Below are 15,543 nucleotides of genomic sequence, written 5' to 3'. Positions count from 1 at the left end.
GTCACAAGTGGTGTGTTCTCACCATATGCTGATGCATTGACACCTGCTCTTTCTCACTCACTCCTAACGTAACCCAGCTAATTATAAATATGGCACTCCTGTTTCACCATATTCTGCTTCAGACGTGGGTAAGGAAGTGGACCATAATTGGAAGGTTGCGGTTTCAAATCCCAAACTGCCAAGATACCACTGAGGTGCCACTGAGCAAAGCACCGTCCCCACACACTGCTCCCTGGGCGCCTGTCATGGCTGCCCACTGCTCACCCAGGGTGATGGTTAAAAGCAGTTGTGTCACCATAAGTTGTACTGCAGTGTTTCACAATGACAAACACTTAACTTTCACTTCCTAACATGACACCTGCAAAAGAGTGATTTTCATATATTTAGAAGGCAGCGGGTGGGTATCGTGTATCGTGTTAGTGTGTGTTGGGTTTACCTACATTGTGGGTGTGTATCAGACTTTGTTAGACAGGGTAATTTTTTAAGCATGGAGTGGGTGTGACTCGCTTAATTAGTGTTCATTTAGGTACCAATTACCTCATTCATCTTAATGATTTGTGTGAGTAAGACACACAGAAACACACTCAAGCAGCGATCAGGGAAGATGTAACCTGATTTAGTACAACAGTTAAACATCTGTTTGTCCCAGAGAATAAATTGCTGAAAAGTAGCTGTGCACCAATGCCAGATTTTTTAAACTGAGTTTTTACAAATACCTAATAAACTCCAACATGAGTGAGACATTTTTTTTATTTTAATCTACTGTTGTCATTCATTCCTTTGTTTTATTGGGCTGTCGAAATTAATGCATTTACTCAGTGCGGTTAATTTTATTTACTTTACGTAATGCAGTTATTGCTTTTTTTTTTGTTTTGTTTTCTTCCTGTGTGGAGGAAAATTTCAGCAGATTTTGCCAGAGACAGAATTGCTGATGAAATATCTGATTTTGCAAGGATGGTTTGACTGACATTCGGGTCATTTGAGAGCAGCTCAGCTAAAATAACATTTAAAAGTGTCAGTAAAAACTAATCTAAGGGTCTTTATTTATTCCCAAGGAGGTGACAAGGGTGACATGCACCCTTTTTCAAAACAAATTTATTATTATTATTGTTCTTTTTAAATTAAGGTAAATCTGAATTGATAAAATTTTACACATAATGTAAAGTGGGACATTTTTCATATTTTTGTGGTGTTTAGGGACAGGATTAGGTTTTGACTTAAAGTCATCTCACGTAGAGGTAGTTCCAGATGTATGATACACCCCTGTCTTTGGCCTATAATTCTGTAGCTAAGTGCTTCCAGGCTGTGTGCTTTAGAGCAGGATCATCTTATCATGCCGTACCCAGCTCAACACACACACATAAACTAAAAATGCCTCATGTCCCGTTCACACACATTCTCTCTTCTATTGCTCTGCTTCCGTCATCCTCGCATACTTTTTTCCTCTATTTTAAGCACCAGTGCAGTTGCAATAGACACCTTTCATTAGCAGGAGCCACTCTTTCAATCCCCTCCCCAATAAATAAATAAATGAATTAATAAAGAAAGAAAGTTGGCTTCAACTTGGATGAAACTTGCTGTGCTTGCATACTTACTGTGCCTTTCTGTTTGGGACAGTATTAAAACTGTGTTTTCCACTTCACATTGTCTAAATTGTCAGTTTTCCAATAAGAACAGCAATGAGCAATGACTTCATTGCAGGGATTTTGTTTACAGACAGTTTGTGTGCTAATATTTACTGCTAATATTTACCTTGACTAATATTTACCTTATTGGCCGGAAAAAAATATCAGTTTACCTGCTGCGCATTGTGCAATATGCTGCAATGGTTCTACGCCTAATATGCCTAAACGCCTAAATATGGCGTTTCAAAGAATCTTCAACAGATGCACCTCAAAATCTCATTGCATATTGGGTGAAAATTGCCCTCCATGACATAACCCTAAACTCTCTGATCTCACGTTAAGATAAAAAATACATCAGAATTAAGAAGAGTACAGTACAGTGCTAGTCAGAGGGGATTTGTGATCCGAATGCCATCATGCAAAATGTTGTATATGAGAAGGTGAATTGATATATAATAAGTAGTAATTAAAGTATCTGCCTTGCTCTATTGACTTATTAACTGGTGTCAGGATTGGCTACAGCTGGAAACATGACATGGGGCCAATCAGGACGGATTTTGAAAACCTGTGATTCCGCCCCTCTGGAGCGGTGGCATTTTCGTGAACTTGTTTCTTGACTTTGACTTTGTAACTGTTCTGTTAAAAGTGATTTGAATTCTGGCAAATTCTAGCCTGCGGGCTAGTTTCTGTTGATCCCCTTTATTTCCCGCTTTCGTCCATCGCGCCGTGTTTATTTCTGGTTATTAATAAATCCTTGTTTCCCATAATGTCCCGTTTCTGCACCTCCTTCCCCCGTCAGCTCGCCGACTGGTGTTGATGTGTTTCTCGAACTTTCAGGATGTCTGACGGAGCCTCCGGTCTAAATCAGCTATTTCTTTTTATGTTTCTTGGTCTACAGGCCTGCGCAGCAGTTACTCATGCAGTGTGTGTAACGTGGTCTTGAACTCCATTGAACAGTACCACGCCCATCTGCAGGGGTCCAAGCACCAAAACAAGTGAGTGACCTCCATCTGAGAGGCAAGCCTGACACACACGTGTACAATGATATTATAGGATGCTGCTGTACACACTTCTTTGCCTGATATTCTGCTGTACCTGCTCTCCCTCTCTCTCTCTCTCTCACACACACACACACACACACACAGACGCACAGGTGGAGAGCAGTGAGCTCTTATCAAACACAGACAGCTCTATTCCTGCTGTGAGATGCAACAGCCTTTGTTTACCCCTTAGCCTGCCAGTCAAACCATAGATCTGTAGAGAAGCTTGTACACGCGTACACATGCCCAAATACACACACACACACACACACACACACACACATTGTCACCGGTTCCCAGAATGCAGAGTATCTGCTGTATTGCCACTGGCCTTGTTATGCATGTATGCACAATGTATATGAGTATATTTATGTGAGCGTGTTTTTGGAAGAAAGAGAGAATTTCCACACTCACACACCAGGTCCTGTGTTAAAAATAAGTGTCTTGCTCAAGGACATATTGGTAGTCAGTAGGGTTTGAACCTGTGACTTACTAGGCTACTACCACCCACCCCGTCGATTCAGCAGAACTCTCTGCTCTCACATGCCATCCACACTTTTACAAACTGTGGCACAGCACCAATAACCCACACTAAACGTGATTCCCACAGTGTGTACATTAGCCTGTGGTTGTTGTGGGCTTGGGGGCCATGAGCCTCCAGACTGACATCAGGTGAGGGCCCTCAGTCCGAGTCACTCTGGTCCTGTCTGCTCTGTATTTCTGTAATGAGTGCGAGGCTGACAGCTCAGTGCTCTGAATCTTCCTACCTTCTGCTTGTGTAAGAGAACATAGCTCAGTTATACTGTATATAGCATATTTCCATCAGCATAAATATAGACATGTATTTCACAATCTTGGCATATTTTTTTATAAAATCTTATAGACACCATCAGTTGACATTTAAAAAGTTAAGACCGAACCATTATTAGCAGTAGATGAACCCTGACTCTCTGTTGTTAGGATATTCAATGTCACCCAAGGAAGGACCACTTGTGAAAAATTGTCTCAGTTGTGAAGGTCCAAAAGAGATGTGATGATGAAAGCCCTTTATTGCTGTTGCAATAGAACATGTCACTAGTCACCAACACCAGGTTGATGGCCACCAACTGGCCATCAACCCGACTGTACATATATACAGAAGACAGGGGATATGAGAATAACAGAGAAAACAGAATTACATAGGGAGAGAGGAGGAGCCCCTAGACTGCGCTCCAGTAGGGAGTACATTGTAGGAATTGATAAAAAACACCTCAACACTGGTTCAAGCTGGGGCATACTAGACCTTCAGACTTCCTAATGCCTGCTTGTGGTCTCCTGACCACCTTAAATGGAAGGCAAAATTAAGAAATTCGAAATGTATATTTTGCAACAAATTTATAATTTAGTTTCAATATATTGAGATCTTGACAGACAAATGTGATTTTTAAATGCCATGTATGATGATGGATCCTAGGCTGAACCCATATGTGACCAAGTCAGCCCTTGTTAATGGGGTCTTCCTCATTTTCATTGCCTATGTCACACTTCTCATTGCTTCTCATATATGCTATCATTCTATGCCACGTTGAATTTGAAACCTACTATGTTTAATAAATATTATTTTTGCATCACTGCATGCTTAAACAGTGTGTTTGTGTGTGTGTGTGTGTGTGTGGTAAAAATGGTCTAATGTTTTTAAATCTCCAAGAGAGTGAAAGACAAGTAAAGGAGAAGGCAAATGCTGAAAAAAGTTTCTAAAATTATTTAATCAGCACTTTTTCATGATTCAGGTTGAAGTTATAGACATGTGGTGAATGACAAATAATGTTTGTATTGCTGAAAAAGGAATATTGGAATGTACAGAAACTAAAGAGCAAGGTGATGAGAGGTTGCTGGGGCGAGATGCAAGGGGCTTTGAGGAAACAGATGGTCTTCAGTGCAGCAGTGATGGTACAGCTGAATTTTGCGTTCAAGTTATTACATGTTCAGTCAGGGATGAAAACATATTGATTTCTTCATAATTCCTTATTTCATGCTCAAGGACCTCTCAATATACTCCGGAGGGTAACACTGTGGCCGCACACTTCCAAGGTTGTGAGGTTGAATCCCAGCTCAGATCTTGTGTGTGTGAGAACCTCTGGTGTCTCTGGTTTCTTCTTGCAATCTAAAGTCATATAGACTAGGTGAATTGGTGATTCTGAATTGTTCGTAGATATGTGAGTGAATGGAGTGTGCATGCGCCCTGCGGTGGGTTCCAGAAGCCCTTTACCTACTGTAGTCCAGTAAGAATGACTATTAACATAGGCAACAATGGGGCAGAAAGATCTAATTTGTGAGCAAATTCATTCTACTGTTCTGTAGCCAATGCTCTATGATGCAAACTAATACTTTTTTAAAAAATACATGTGAAAAAGTGGTAATCTTTTATTCTAGACAAACAAATGCAGTACTGTAAGATGGTGCAATTTTTTGGTGTTTTAATTTGTCTTTTAAAAAGTTGTTTATTTATGAGACCGTGCGATGAACTGTGCTACAGATTTTATTTATTTTACAAAAACTAAAAGACATGATTGAAATGCAAGGAGCAATATAAACTGCATAGAAAATGTTCAATAGCTCCCAGTTTGAGGGGTAGCTTCAAAAATTCTCTTTTAGTTGCTTTTTTCCATCCATGCTGTTAGTGGTGGCAGAACAGTTAACAAAAGAATCTCGTTAGAGGAATAAAAGTCGTTTTTCTATCCTGCAGACAGACAGAGAACAGAAAGAATTTTTTTTCTTAGTCCTTCGACCGCCAGTGTTGCGTGAAGAACAGCACAAGCATCCTCCCGAGATCAGCCATGATTTTGTCTCCGATTACACCCCCCAAATTAGACACTAAATGACTGAGCTGTCAATACACCCTGCTCTCTGAGAGGTTTTTACATGGTATAATAGCACATGCAAAAACACACACAAACATACACTCTCCGAAGGGCCAGTACGTGGAGAGGCCAGGGGCTCCACACCCCATTTCCCCCCTCAATTCTCAGACGATTAGCAGGTGCATTCTGGTCGATCAGCCATTGCTCTACCCCCCGATGGCGCGACCTTTAGCCATCCTGTTCCTGCTGTCAAGACACAGTGCTGAAGCTGTGCTGTAGAGGCCGGTCAGAAAGGGTCTCGCCGGACCCAGAGTGCCCTGCAGGAGGTGACCCCTGGGTCTTTAAACTACCCGAAAGTAGACTTTAAATCGCCCCTCAGTTACCTTAATGCTGCAAAGAGAAGCCAAGGACATAGAAAGGTTCAGGTAAAGTTTTGAGAACGAAAACAAATACTGGCAACAGCATCACATTCAACAGTCCCTGGAATAGTTTATTTTATAATAGTCATTTTCTCTGTTGTTACCGTCATCTCCTGAGGATCCTGATTATTTCCACCAGTTTTTGGGTTCGAATCATAGCTTCTGCTCGTTTCCACGACGTGGCATGACAGTTTTTATGGTCTTTGGGAATTCACTGCACAGATCTATCCTTTTTTTTATTAGATGTCTTGGGCCTTTTTTTCAACCCCTAGCCTAATGCTGCATTTAATATGCCCTTGTGGTGTTGCTAAAAATTCACACATTCATACTTAAGAGACCTGACATTTTGCTGGATGGGGTAAATTGCTGAAGCTGGGGAATCTTACCCATTTTACAGATTCTGGTGGCATTTTCTATTATTTTTCATAGTTGGAGGATGGAAATTACTTAAATGCTTCATTATGTGACAATGCATCTTCCATAATATCATATTCATAATAGAATAGTCATATTGTAGCTCTACTGCAGTCTTTAATTTTCTCATACAACATGTTGTGTAATACAAGTGCTAACAATACAATTATGTAATAATTATTTAAATCTGAAGTGTTGGTATGTTTCAAAGTTGAAATGAAAACTTTTGTTCTTTAAAACCTCTGTTACGCAGAAATAGAATAAGTAAAACAGATTATATTATGACCCGGTTTAGGTTTAATGCAGCTCCACTCTGCCTGTTTAAGCTTAAAAACACTTAATATTCACTGTGAAAAACACGCACACAAGGACAAAAGACGGGAAAAAATTATATTAAAATTGAGCATATTTGGTTGATATGGGAGAAAATGTGACAGTTGAGGCTTACATTTTGTCTTATGTGCATAGTTATTACGATGGTTCTCACAAATGCAAACATGCAAACCTGGTATTGGAGAGTTACGTACAACCACCACCTCCCCAGATGACCTTGTCCTGCAACTGTGGACCCTCAGCAAACTGCAGCTTATAGACCGGGAAATTTAAATGGGATTTGTCACCGAAGCAATCATACATGGTATAACATGCAGTGCAACACTCTGAAGTACTGAGAGATAAAAAAAATACAACATTATACAAAAATGGAATAGGTAAATAACAAGAGACAGAATACACTGCAGGAAAATATATACAAGTGATATATTGAGCCGCACAGTGATATTGTGCAGAAGAAGTAAACGAGATGGATTGTGTATATTTTATTAAACAAAATGAATAAATATATAAAATAAATATATGGAGGGTTAAGGGGTTAAAAAGGGAGTGGAGGTTGGGGATCACAATAGAGAGGGTGGAAAATGGAGAGAGAGGGACTGAGAGGCTGAGGTCAGGCTGGGTCGAGCTGACAGATCCCGTTAACGCTGTTTTACTGCCGCTGGTCACTGCTGCCCTCCACGGAGCCACCACTGGAGAGCGGAGAATGGTGCGACCCCCCCCCCCCTACCCGCTGTCCATCAGTCCAACCCTTTCCTGCTCTTCCTTTCTTTCCTTTCCTCCCTGTCTTTAAAGCCCCATGGCATCTCTACTGGGGCCTGTGCCATCACTCCATCACCGTTGGAACGAAGAGAACCGACAGCTTTCCTCAGCCAGCCGAACCTCCATTTCCTCTCCTGTCCGGTTCCCAACCTGTTCTCTCCTCATCACCGCTGCTCAGAATGGGTAAAAAAGAATTCTCTTTTATCTAACTAAGTATAGGAACATAATAAATAAGCAGGGATTTCATTATATTAATATCATAACTATATCAATTATTTTTCATTGGCACAGTGCTTAAATTGATTTAAGTTTCATTAATCAAAAAATTTTTATACAACTAATAAAAATACCCTTTTCAGGTGATAAGTATTATAATGGGGCTAAACAAACATATTTTTAGTTATAATAAATAAGAATTAACATGACTAGTGACATGTTAAATATATTCATTTTAATGACAATGTAACACCTTTAACATATTTTCTTAATTAACATACTTTTTGCTCGCTTTGATCTTCAGACATTCCCTTTACATGTTTATAATGAGGCAGCTCTATCTAGTGGTGCTTCCTTATATGACACTGACACTGAGGGGTTGAGGGGTTGTATCAGAATATTTAAGCCTATTTAAATACTGACCTATCTCAATGAATCAGCGGGCATGTGCTTATTGATGCATACAGGATGCATATTGTACATGGTGTGTATGTATATTTGCAGCATTTTACAAATGCTACATTTGCAGCATTTTCAGTACATCCTACAGTAGTATAATTCAAAGACATAAAGTAGTTTCATCCCCCATAATCCTGCAGTTTCTTTCTCAGAGGCGTGTTTGAGACTCGTTCCAGGCTGTTAGCTGAGTCGCTGTCAGAGCAATAAATCCCAGGTCTGGGGAAGCAAAGCTAGACACACTTTTAGGCTTTTTAGAGGATGAGTAAGGAGTTCTTCTAGTGAGTCTGTGTAGCCATTTTATGAGACCAGACTTGAACAGCCCTTAGTATGTATATATTCATATATTTGTGTTAATATAATAAGATATTGCATTAACGTTTCCAGGTTAATTGTGATCGTTAACACATCAGTCTTGACAGCATTTTTAGCCGTAGTTATTAGTGTTATAGTTATTGACCAATGAGAGTCCCCATTGGTCATTAAATTAGACAGGATTGACGTGGGTTGGGCGAAGGAACCATGTACTTTAAGTAAAGTTGGGATCCAGTTTGGCCATAAGATGGAAGAGAGAGTTTTATAGAACATGATCTTTTTGGGATTAAGCAGGTCTTTTGAGAGCATAATCTTCAGGGAAATGTGACGGAGCTTTTTTAAGGAACTGACTCTTTAGGGGAGGCAGGAGATTTTTAAGGCAACAGGCTCTTTGGGGCATGATGGAGGGATTTATTTAGGGAACATACTCTCAAGGGCATGAGTAAATGTGTTTTTTTGGGAGAACATGCTCTTTAGGGGAGGAGTTAACTTTTTTTAGGAAACGTGGGAAGGAGTTAAAGGGTTTTTTTCAGGAATGGTGGGATATATTGGAGATGAGTGAATGAGGTTTTTTGGGAACAGGCTTTTTTGGGGGATAAGTGAGAACTGAGCTTTCCTGGATGATTCAGGCCGCAGCTGAGGTCAGGGGCTTTAGAGATAATACCACCATGTTCCAGGGCTTTACTGCACAGACCCCACGACCACCCTGCCCCCAACCCCGCACCCCCTCATCCCTCTGCCGCAGAGCCAGGAGGGTAAGGAGCTTTGGTGACTTTGGTGTCGCCAGGGATTAGCCGCTTCCTCGGCAGCAAAAAAAAAAAAAAAAAAACACACACACTTCACTCTCCATTGTTGAACAGAGTCAAACTCTAGTGTCTAATCTCCTTTGTACTTTTTATGTCTTCCTTTTACACACACACACATACACACACACACCTACAGGGGGCTATAAAAGAAAAACTCTGCGTTGCACTCTAATTGTCAAGCATGTAGCCATGATTCATTTGGTAAAGATAAAGAACAAAGCTGAATTGTTACAAAAGTTGAGAATTTACATGACAAACACAAATACACACGGACCGGTCTACCTATCTATCAATAGCAGGTGCAGGATCTGTGTTTAGGGGTCTATAAGGGTGCCTGATGCACACATGATCTAAGAGCGATGCAATATCTTCTTCTGCAACAACAAACGCTCATCTGATTTACATAACAGACATGCCTTTCGAGAACAAGAGTCACTTTATACTCATTATGTGACTGCTTCTTTTCGACTCCAGGCTTCATTAGGCTCCTTACCCTAATGACTTTTGTAGATGCTGTTTAAAGGTGCTGTGGAGCATAGCATTTTATTTATCTGTTTTTTTCTTAGTTAATATTGGTCAGTATTTGCTGTTTAAGCACTTTTTAGGGACTTAGGATTGTAAGGCCCTTGAAATGAATAGAGAGGAACTGATGTCTTATTAAAGTGAAATGAAAGTGAAGTGATTGTCATTGTGAAACACTGCACCACAGCACACGGTGCACACTATGAAATGTGTCCTCTGCTTTTAACCATCACCCTTAGTGAGCGGCCATGAAAGGCACTCGGGGAGCAGTGTGTGGGGACGGTGTCTTACGCAGTGGCACCTCAGTTGCAACTTGGGGGTTCGGGATTCGAACCAGAAGCCTTGAGATTACGGACCCATTAGTCCCTTAGTTCAACACGCACAGTCAAATTCATGAATGGTAGCTCTTTGTATGATTGTCACATAAAATGTGTTTATGGTCACATATTTATTTAGAAGCTAAATAAATCTGAGTGGTGGCATTTACACACTTACTCTGCACAACCTCGGACTAACGTTACGTTCTGTTTTTAAAAACTTCCTGGTTTATTTTTGGTTAAAGCGTAAGTCATATATGAATGCACATTAGCGATTTATTACTGCGATTTATTCAGCAGTACTTAAGTCACTGATTCTGTTAAAGTTGGATGACTTTTGAATGTTAATATTAATACGCTGCTATTCAGAGGTTGTTAGATCTTTCAGGGAGATGGTGAACAGCTCCCACTCTCGTTTCCAGAAAAAAAATGCTCCTTCATTCTGAGAAAGCGGCATTTTGGATGTCAGGAAATTAGATGTCTCGGGCTGTGTAAACCCCCCTCCCCCACTGAAAAGGACATAGGGCTGACTCAGGACGATTGTGCCCTGTGGTTGCCACAGCATCAGTGGCTTGTGTCCAAACGTCCCCTGCTCTGACAGCGGCAGGTAAAGTGTGATTTTCTTTAAAAAAAAAAGTAATAAAAAAAAATAATCCCATAATAATAAAAGAGACAAAAATAAACGTCTTTGTCTGGTGTGTCAGTTGCATGGATGTGTGTTGGCCGTGAGGCCTCGCGTGTCAGATTGCCTCTTCTGCCTCACCGGTCACACGCTCTGGGGGCGTTGACCTTTGCGAGGCGCGGTGTCTCATTTTGGGAGCTGCGCTCTTATCTCCAGTTTTCCTTTACCTGAGCAAGGACTGGCACAGTTGCCAAGGTTACTCCTCCTGCGCCCGTCTGCACGTGGCGTCACGCTCCTACGCAAACAGCCGGCGTCATATGCACGCAGAGGTAATTAGTGTTGGCATGTTGTTGCGCTGTTTGCGTTGAGGTGATCGGACAAGTGAATAATTTGAGAGAATTAACGTTACATCTAATGTTTCCCTCTCGTGTGCGGGGCCAAAAGGCTAACAAGCCCCCCGAACAGAGTAATGAGATTACTGTTGTCCCATTATTAGTGCTGAACCTCAACCAGCCATGGCCTAAAAAGAGTCTTAAAACCCTGTAGTTGACCCTACAGGGAGGATATAAACAATACAAACAGTACGAATGTCAGAATTGCAGGATTTTTGGTGGACTTCAGTCTTCTGAATGGTGAGGTGCACAGTATGAATGCAGCATCCCGGTGCTGCTGGCCTATTCCAATGAGTGTTTTGGTCCTGATCACTTACAGTTTCTGCTCATTAGAACCCTTCACAAGTGCAATGGCCTGGTTGTCCTGCCAAATAAAGATCTGGCACGTAACATCCACACCATGCGAGTTGTTTTAGGACAGTAGAATATATTAATGATGTTTTTGCCCCTGATTTTTTTTTTACAACTCTACTACTGGCTATGTGCCATGTCTGCTAGAAGTTCTTTGTGCCCTGTTTCATTTAATGAAAACCCTATGTCCGTGAGTGTGATTCATGTGTTTGCGTCCTTATTTCCCTGCCATGCCATTTATATCATATTATAAAGTATTTTATTCATCAGGACTTTTTTTTGTGATTAACCGACGCTACAATGTCCAGAAAACTGTGAGTTCTGAGAATACTGTCAGTAGGACATATTTCTGCCTCAGGATCCCGGTGTCATATCTTCGGTTTACAAGAGCGAGAGTTCATGTCCTGTCAGGGTTTTCCATGTTCCACTGGTACAGAGAGCAAGTCACAGCTGTTGACCAAATTGCATTTGAAGTAAAAAAAAAAAAAAATCATTGCCGCATTGACTCCTGCCACAGTAGCCATCACAAAACTGTCTACTTCATTGAGCGTTTGTTGGCTCAAGGTAATTTGTGTGCTTGATTGCCCTTCTTCAGTCTGAGAACTCATGGTGCATTCTTCTGTGGTTTTTATTCATTTATTTACTTGATTATTTTATGAACTGCCCCTGAAATCTCAGAACACAGTCAACCACCAGAAGGAAGAGGTGTGGTGACAGCACAACAGCAGTCAGTGCCCATCATCTGCAGTAAAGAAGCTTTACTATGTGAATATGTTGCGTTGGGGATGACACAGCCTAACAGTCCCCACGTATCCCGTCGAATGCCTTTTTCGGATCAATGAAATTGATCAGCAGCAGTTGTTTGAGTTCAGCGCTCAATGACATGGCACAGTATGAGGATCTGCTCGATGTGTGTGCAGCCCAGTTTGTTGTTAATGTTACATCCTTTCAACCCTGTCGCTCGATAAAGGGACAGTTGTGGTTCCTCAAATTGCCATTTGAGCAGCAGTACTGCAACAGAAAAAAATGTACTCAGTTGCAACTTACTCTAGTACATGACAGAGTATAGTCTAGCACCTATAAACAATCAAGATTTCTGGCCCTCACAGACCTGTTACTTCTTTAAGAAGCTTGTCTAGCCTTCACACGTTACCTGTATTAATGGCACCAATTTGAACTTGTCATCTGTATAAAAGACCCATGTCCACACCTTTTAACAGTCAGACTCCAACATCCAACTCCAAATATGGCCAAGACCAGAGAGCTGTTTAAGGACACCAGGGACAAGATTGTACACCAGCACAAAACTGGGATGAGCCTGGGGATCTGTGTAAGATCTCACCTTGTGGGGTGCAATGGGAACAGGACAACTAATCTGTATTAAGGAAAGGGGCCATGTATAGTGAGATTTTGGGCAAAAACCCCCTCCATCAGTGAGAGCATTGAAGATGAAACATGGCTGGATCTTCCAGCATGACAATGATCCCAAACACACAGCCCCGGCAAAAAAGGAGTGGCTACATAAAAAGCATTACAAGGTTCTAGAGTGGCCTAGCCAGTCTCCAGACCTCAATCTAATAGAGAATCTGTGCCCAGCGACAGCCCCAAATCATCACAGCTCTTGAAAAAGATCTGCATGGAAAGATGATCCAAAATACCAGCTACAGTGTGTGCAAATCTGGTGAAGACCTACAGAAACATTTTGGCGGTTCTGGAACCTTCCAATTGTTTTCTTTACCTGCTAGGCAACCTCTGCCCAGTAAGGTTATGAGGTTATGTAATAGACAAAAGACAATTTGCAAAAAGTTGAGTCTCTGGACAATGGTGTCTCAAGCAAAACAGTATAAGACTACAACAATAAACTATGTAGTCTAATGTCTTATAAAAAATACACTTTAAAAAACAAAGGGAACACTTAAACAACACAATGTACCTCCAAGTCAATCAAACTTCTGTGAAATCAAACTGTCCATTTAGGAAGCAACACTGTTTGACAATCAATTTCTGCTGTCGTTCAAATGGAAGAGACAACAGGTGGAAATTATAGGCAATTAACAAGACGTCCCCAAAAAAGGCGTGGTCCTTCAGGTGGTGACCACAGACCACTTTCAGTTCCTATGCTTTCTGGCTGACGTTTTGGTTACTTTTGAGTGCTGGCGGTGCTTTGACTCTAGTGGCAGCTTGAGACTGAGTCTACAACCCACACAAGTGGCTCAGGTAGTGCAGCTTTTCCAGGATGTCATTTTCTCGGATGAAACCCCATTCTGATTGTTTGGGGAACCTGGAAAAAAAAAAGATTGTCTGTAGAAGAAAAGTTGAGCGCTACCATGGGGAACAAAACATTGAAATTTTGGGTCCATAGCCAGGAAACTCCCCGCACCTTAATCCAATTGAGAACTTGTGGGCAATCCTCGAGAGGCGGGTGGACAAACATAATCCCAAAAATTCTGACAAGCTCCAAGCACTGATTATGAAGGAATGGGTTGCCTTCAGTCAGAATTTGGCCCAAAAGTTTGACAGCATGCCAGGGCGAATTGCAGAGGTCTTGAAAAAAAAAAGAGCCAACACTGCAAATACTGAATCTTTGCATAAACTTGATGTACTTGTCAATAAAATCATTTGATACTTCAGTACACTGCAGAAACAACTGACAAAATTATCTAAAAAAAAAAACTGAAGCAGCAAACCTTTGGCCACAACTGTATGTCCTTGTGATGGTAAAGCAGTACATTGTGGGGGGTAGGGCTTGAAGAATAAAGAAAAAAGCAGCACTTCTGCCGCGATGATGGACATCTGGAAACGTCTCAGCAGGTTCTCCATCCAGCTGAGCAGTGCAGGGGGTGGAGAACTCTGCAGGATTATGTTCCCAACCCTGACTGTGAACTTCCTTCTCATTTCGGCTCATTTCCACCCCCACCCCATCTCTTTGAATTCCCACCTCTCTTCATCTCTTTCACTGTTTGCTGGTGAGGTGAGGGTGACCTACCCCATGGGAGCAGGAGAGAAAATTTTCTCTTCTCTTTAGTTCTCATTGTGTGTGTGAGTTTGTGTGTGTGTGTGTGTGTGTGTGTGTGTGTGTGTGTGTGTGTGTGTGTGTGTGTGTGTGTATATATATATATATATATATATATATATATATATATATGAGAGAGAAATGTAAAAAAAAAGAGAGTGAATGAGCCTGTCCATTCTAAAATGGCTCTGACAGGGAAACTGAATGTGTGAATACTGGTCTGGGTGTTAAATCCGTTATCTGCTAACTCAGGTGGGTTTCTGGAGGGGGCTGTTGCAGGGGGGACCAGCCAGACAGAAAGAGAGTGGTCACTCTGTATCACCACACACATACACACTTATCAGAAAACACACAACCTGCAACCTTGTGATAAAACAAATTTCTGCATAAAATACACGAATGCGCGCACACACACACACACACACACACACACAAGTGGGAGCGAGCAGGCAGTCTGCAATCTGGTGATCAGTTATTAACACACACACACACACCAGCATTTCAGTGAACAACTGTACATACATATTTGCTCATATATTCAAGCAGTTCAATGCAAGGTTCTGACACACACACAAACATGAGTGTAATGGAGGGCACTGCATGGTCAGGATCGAGACTCTCCTCTTCATGTCACTGCTCCCTATAAAACAAGATTTATCAATGAAAACTGAGGCCATCAATTACTTCAACACAGAAAGGAACAAGAAAGGAAATGCTGATGGTGACTGTTTCTCTGCACACTTTCTCTCCCAGGCTCCTGGCATTTAACGTCTTCACCGAGGGCAGAAGGCTGCGGGACCGGGGGAGCGTCCTTTTCTATATCAGTGACAGTGACTTTTATTAAAATGACGGCCCTTGCTCTTTTGTGGAGCTCATATCTGGTGTGCAAAATATCAGGGGTGAGACTCACAATTTGTTCGGTTTTCAAACTTAGTAGATTAATTAAATGCATATTTTTTCCCCCACAGTATTTTCTGCCACACTCTACTGTTTACCCTTGAAACTTTAAGTTTATTTTTAAGATTATTGCAATAAAATTAAAAGGCTTTTCTTTTCAATTGAGGCTGAAGATGGTCATGTGACCGTAAAATTATAGGCTT

General features: G+C 41.3%; 1 protein-coding gene across 3 annotated transcripts in view; it reads left to right on the top strand.

The window, feature by feature from the left end:
• LOC114784859 (zinc finger matrin-type protein 4) overlaps positions 1-15,329 on the top strand; it is a 66,875-nt gene extending 51,546 nt beyond the window's left edge. Inside the window, exons 6-7 of one of the 3 annotated variants that reach the window (XM_028970637.1) lie at positions 2,524-2,620; positions 15,197-15,329. In XM_028970637.1, coding sequence (XP_028826470.1) covers positions 2,524-2,620; positions 15,197-15,287 — 188 coding nt within the window. In that variant the 3' untranslated portion in view covers positions 15,288-15,329. The remainder of the gene's footprint in view (positions 1-2,523; positions 2,621-15,196) is intronic. The other 2 variants (XM_028970636.1, XM_028970639.1) reach the window with 2 other exon arrangements.
• Positions 15,330-15,543: the final 214 nt, after the last annotated feature.

This window comes from Denticeps clupeoides, chromosome 2, assembly GCF_900700375.1.
Source record: "Denticeps clupeoides chromosome 2, fDenClu1.1, whole genome shotgun sequence".
Lineage (NCBI taxonomy): Eukaryota > Metazoa > Chordata > Actinopteri > Clupeiformes > Denticipitidae > Denticeps > Denticeps clupeoides.
This window is presented reverse-complemented; position numbering and strand designations above follow the sequence as displayed.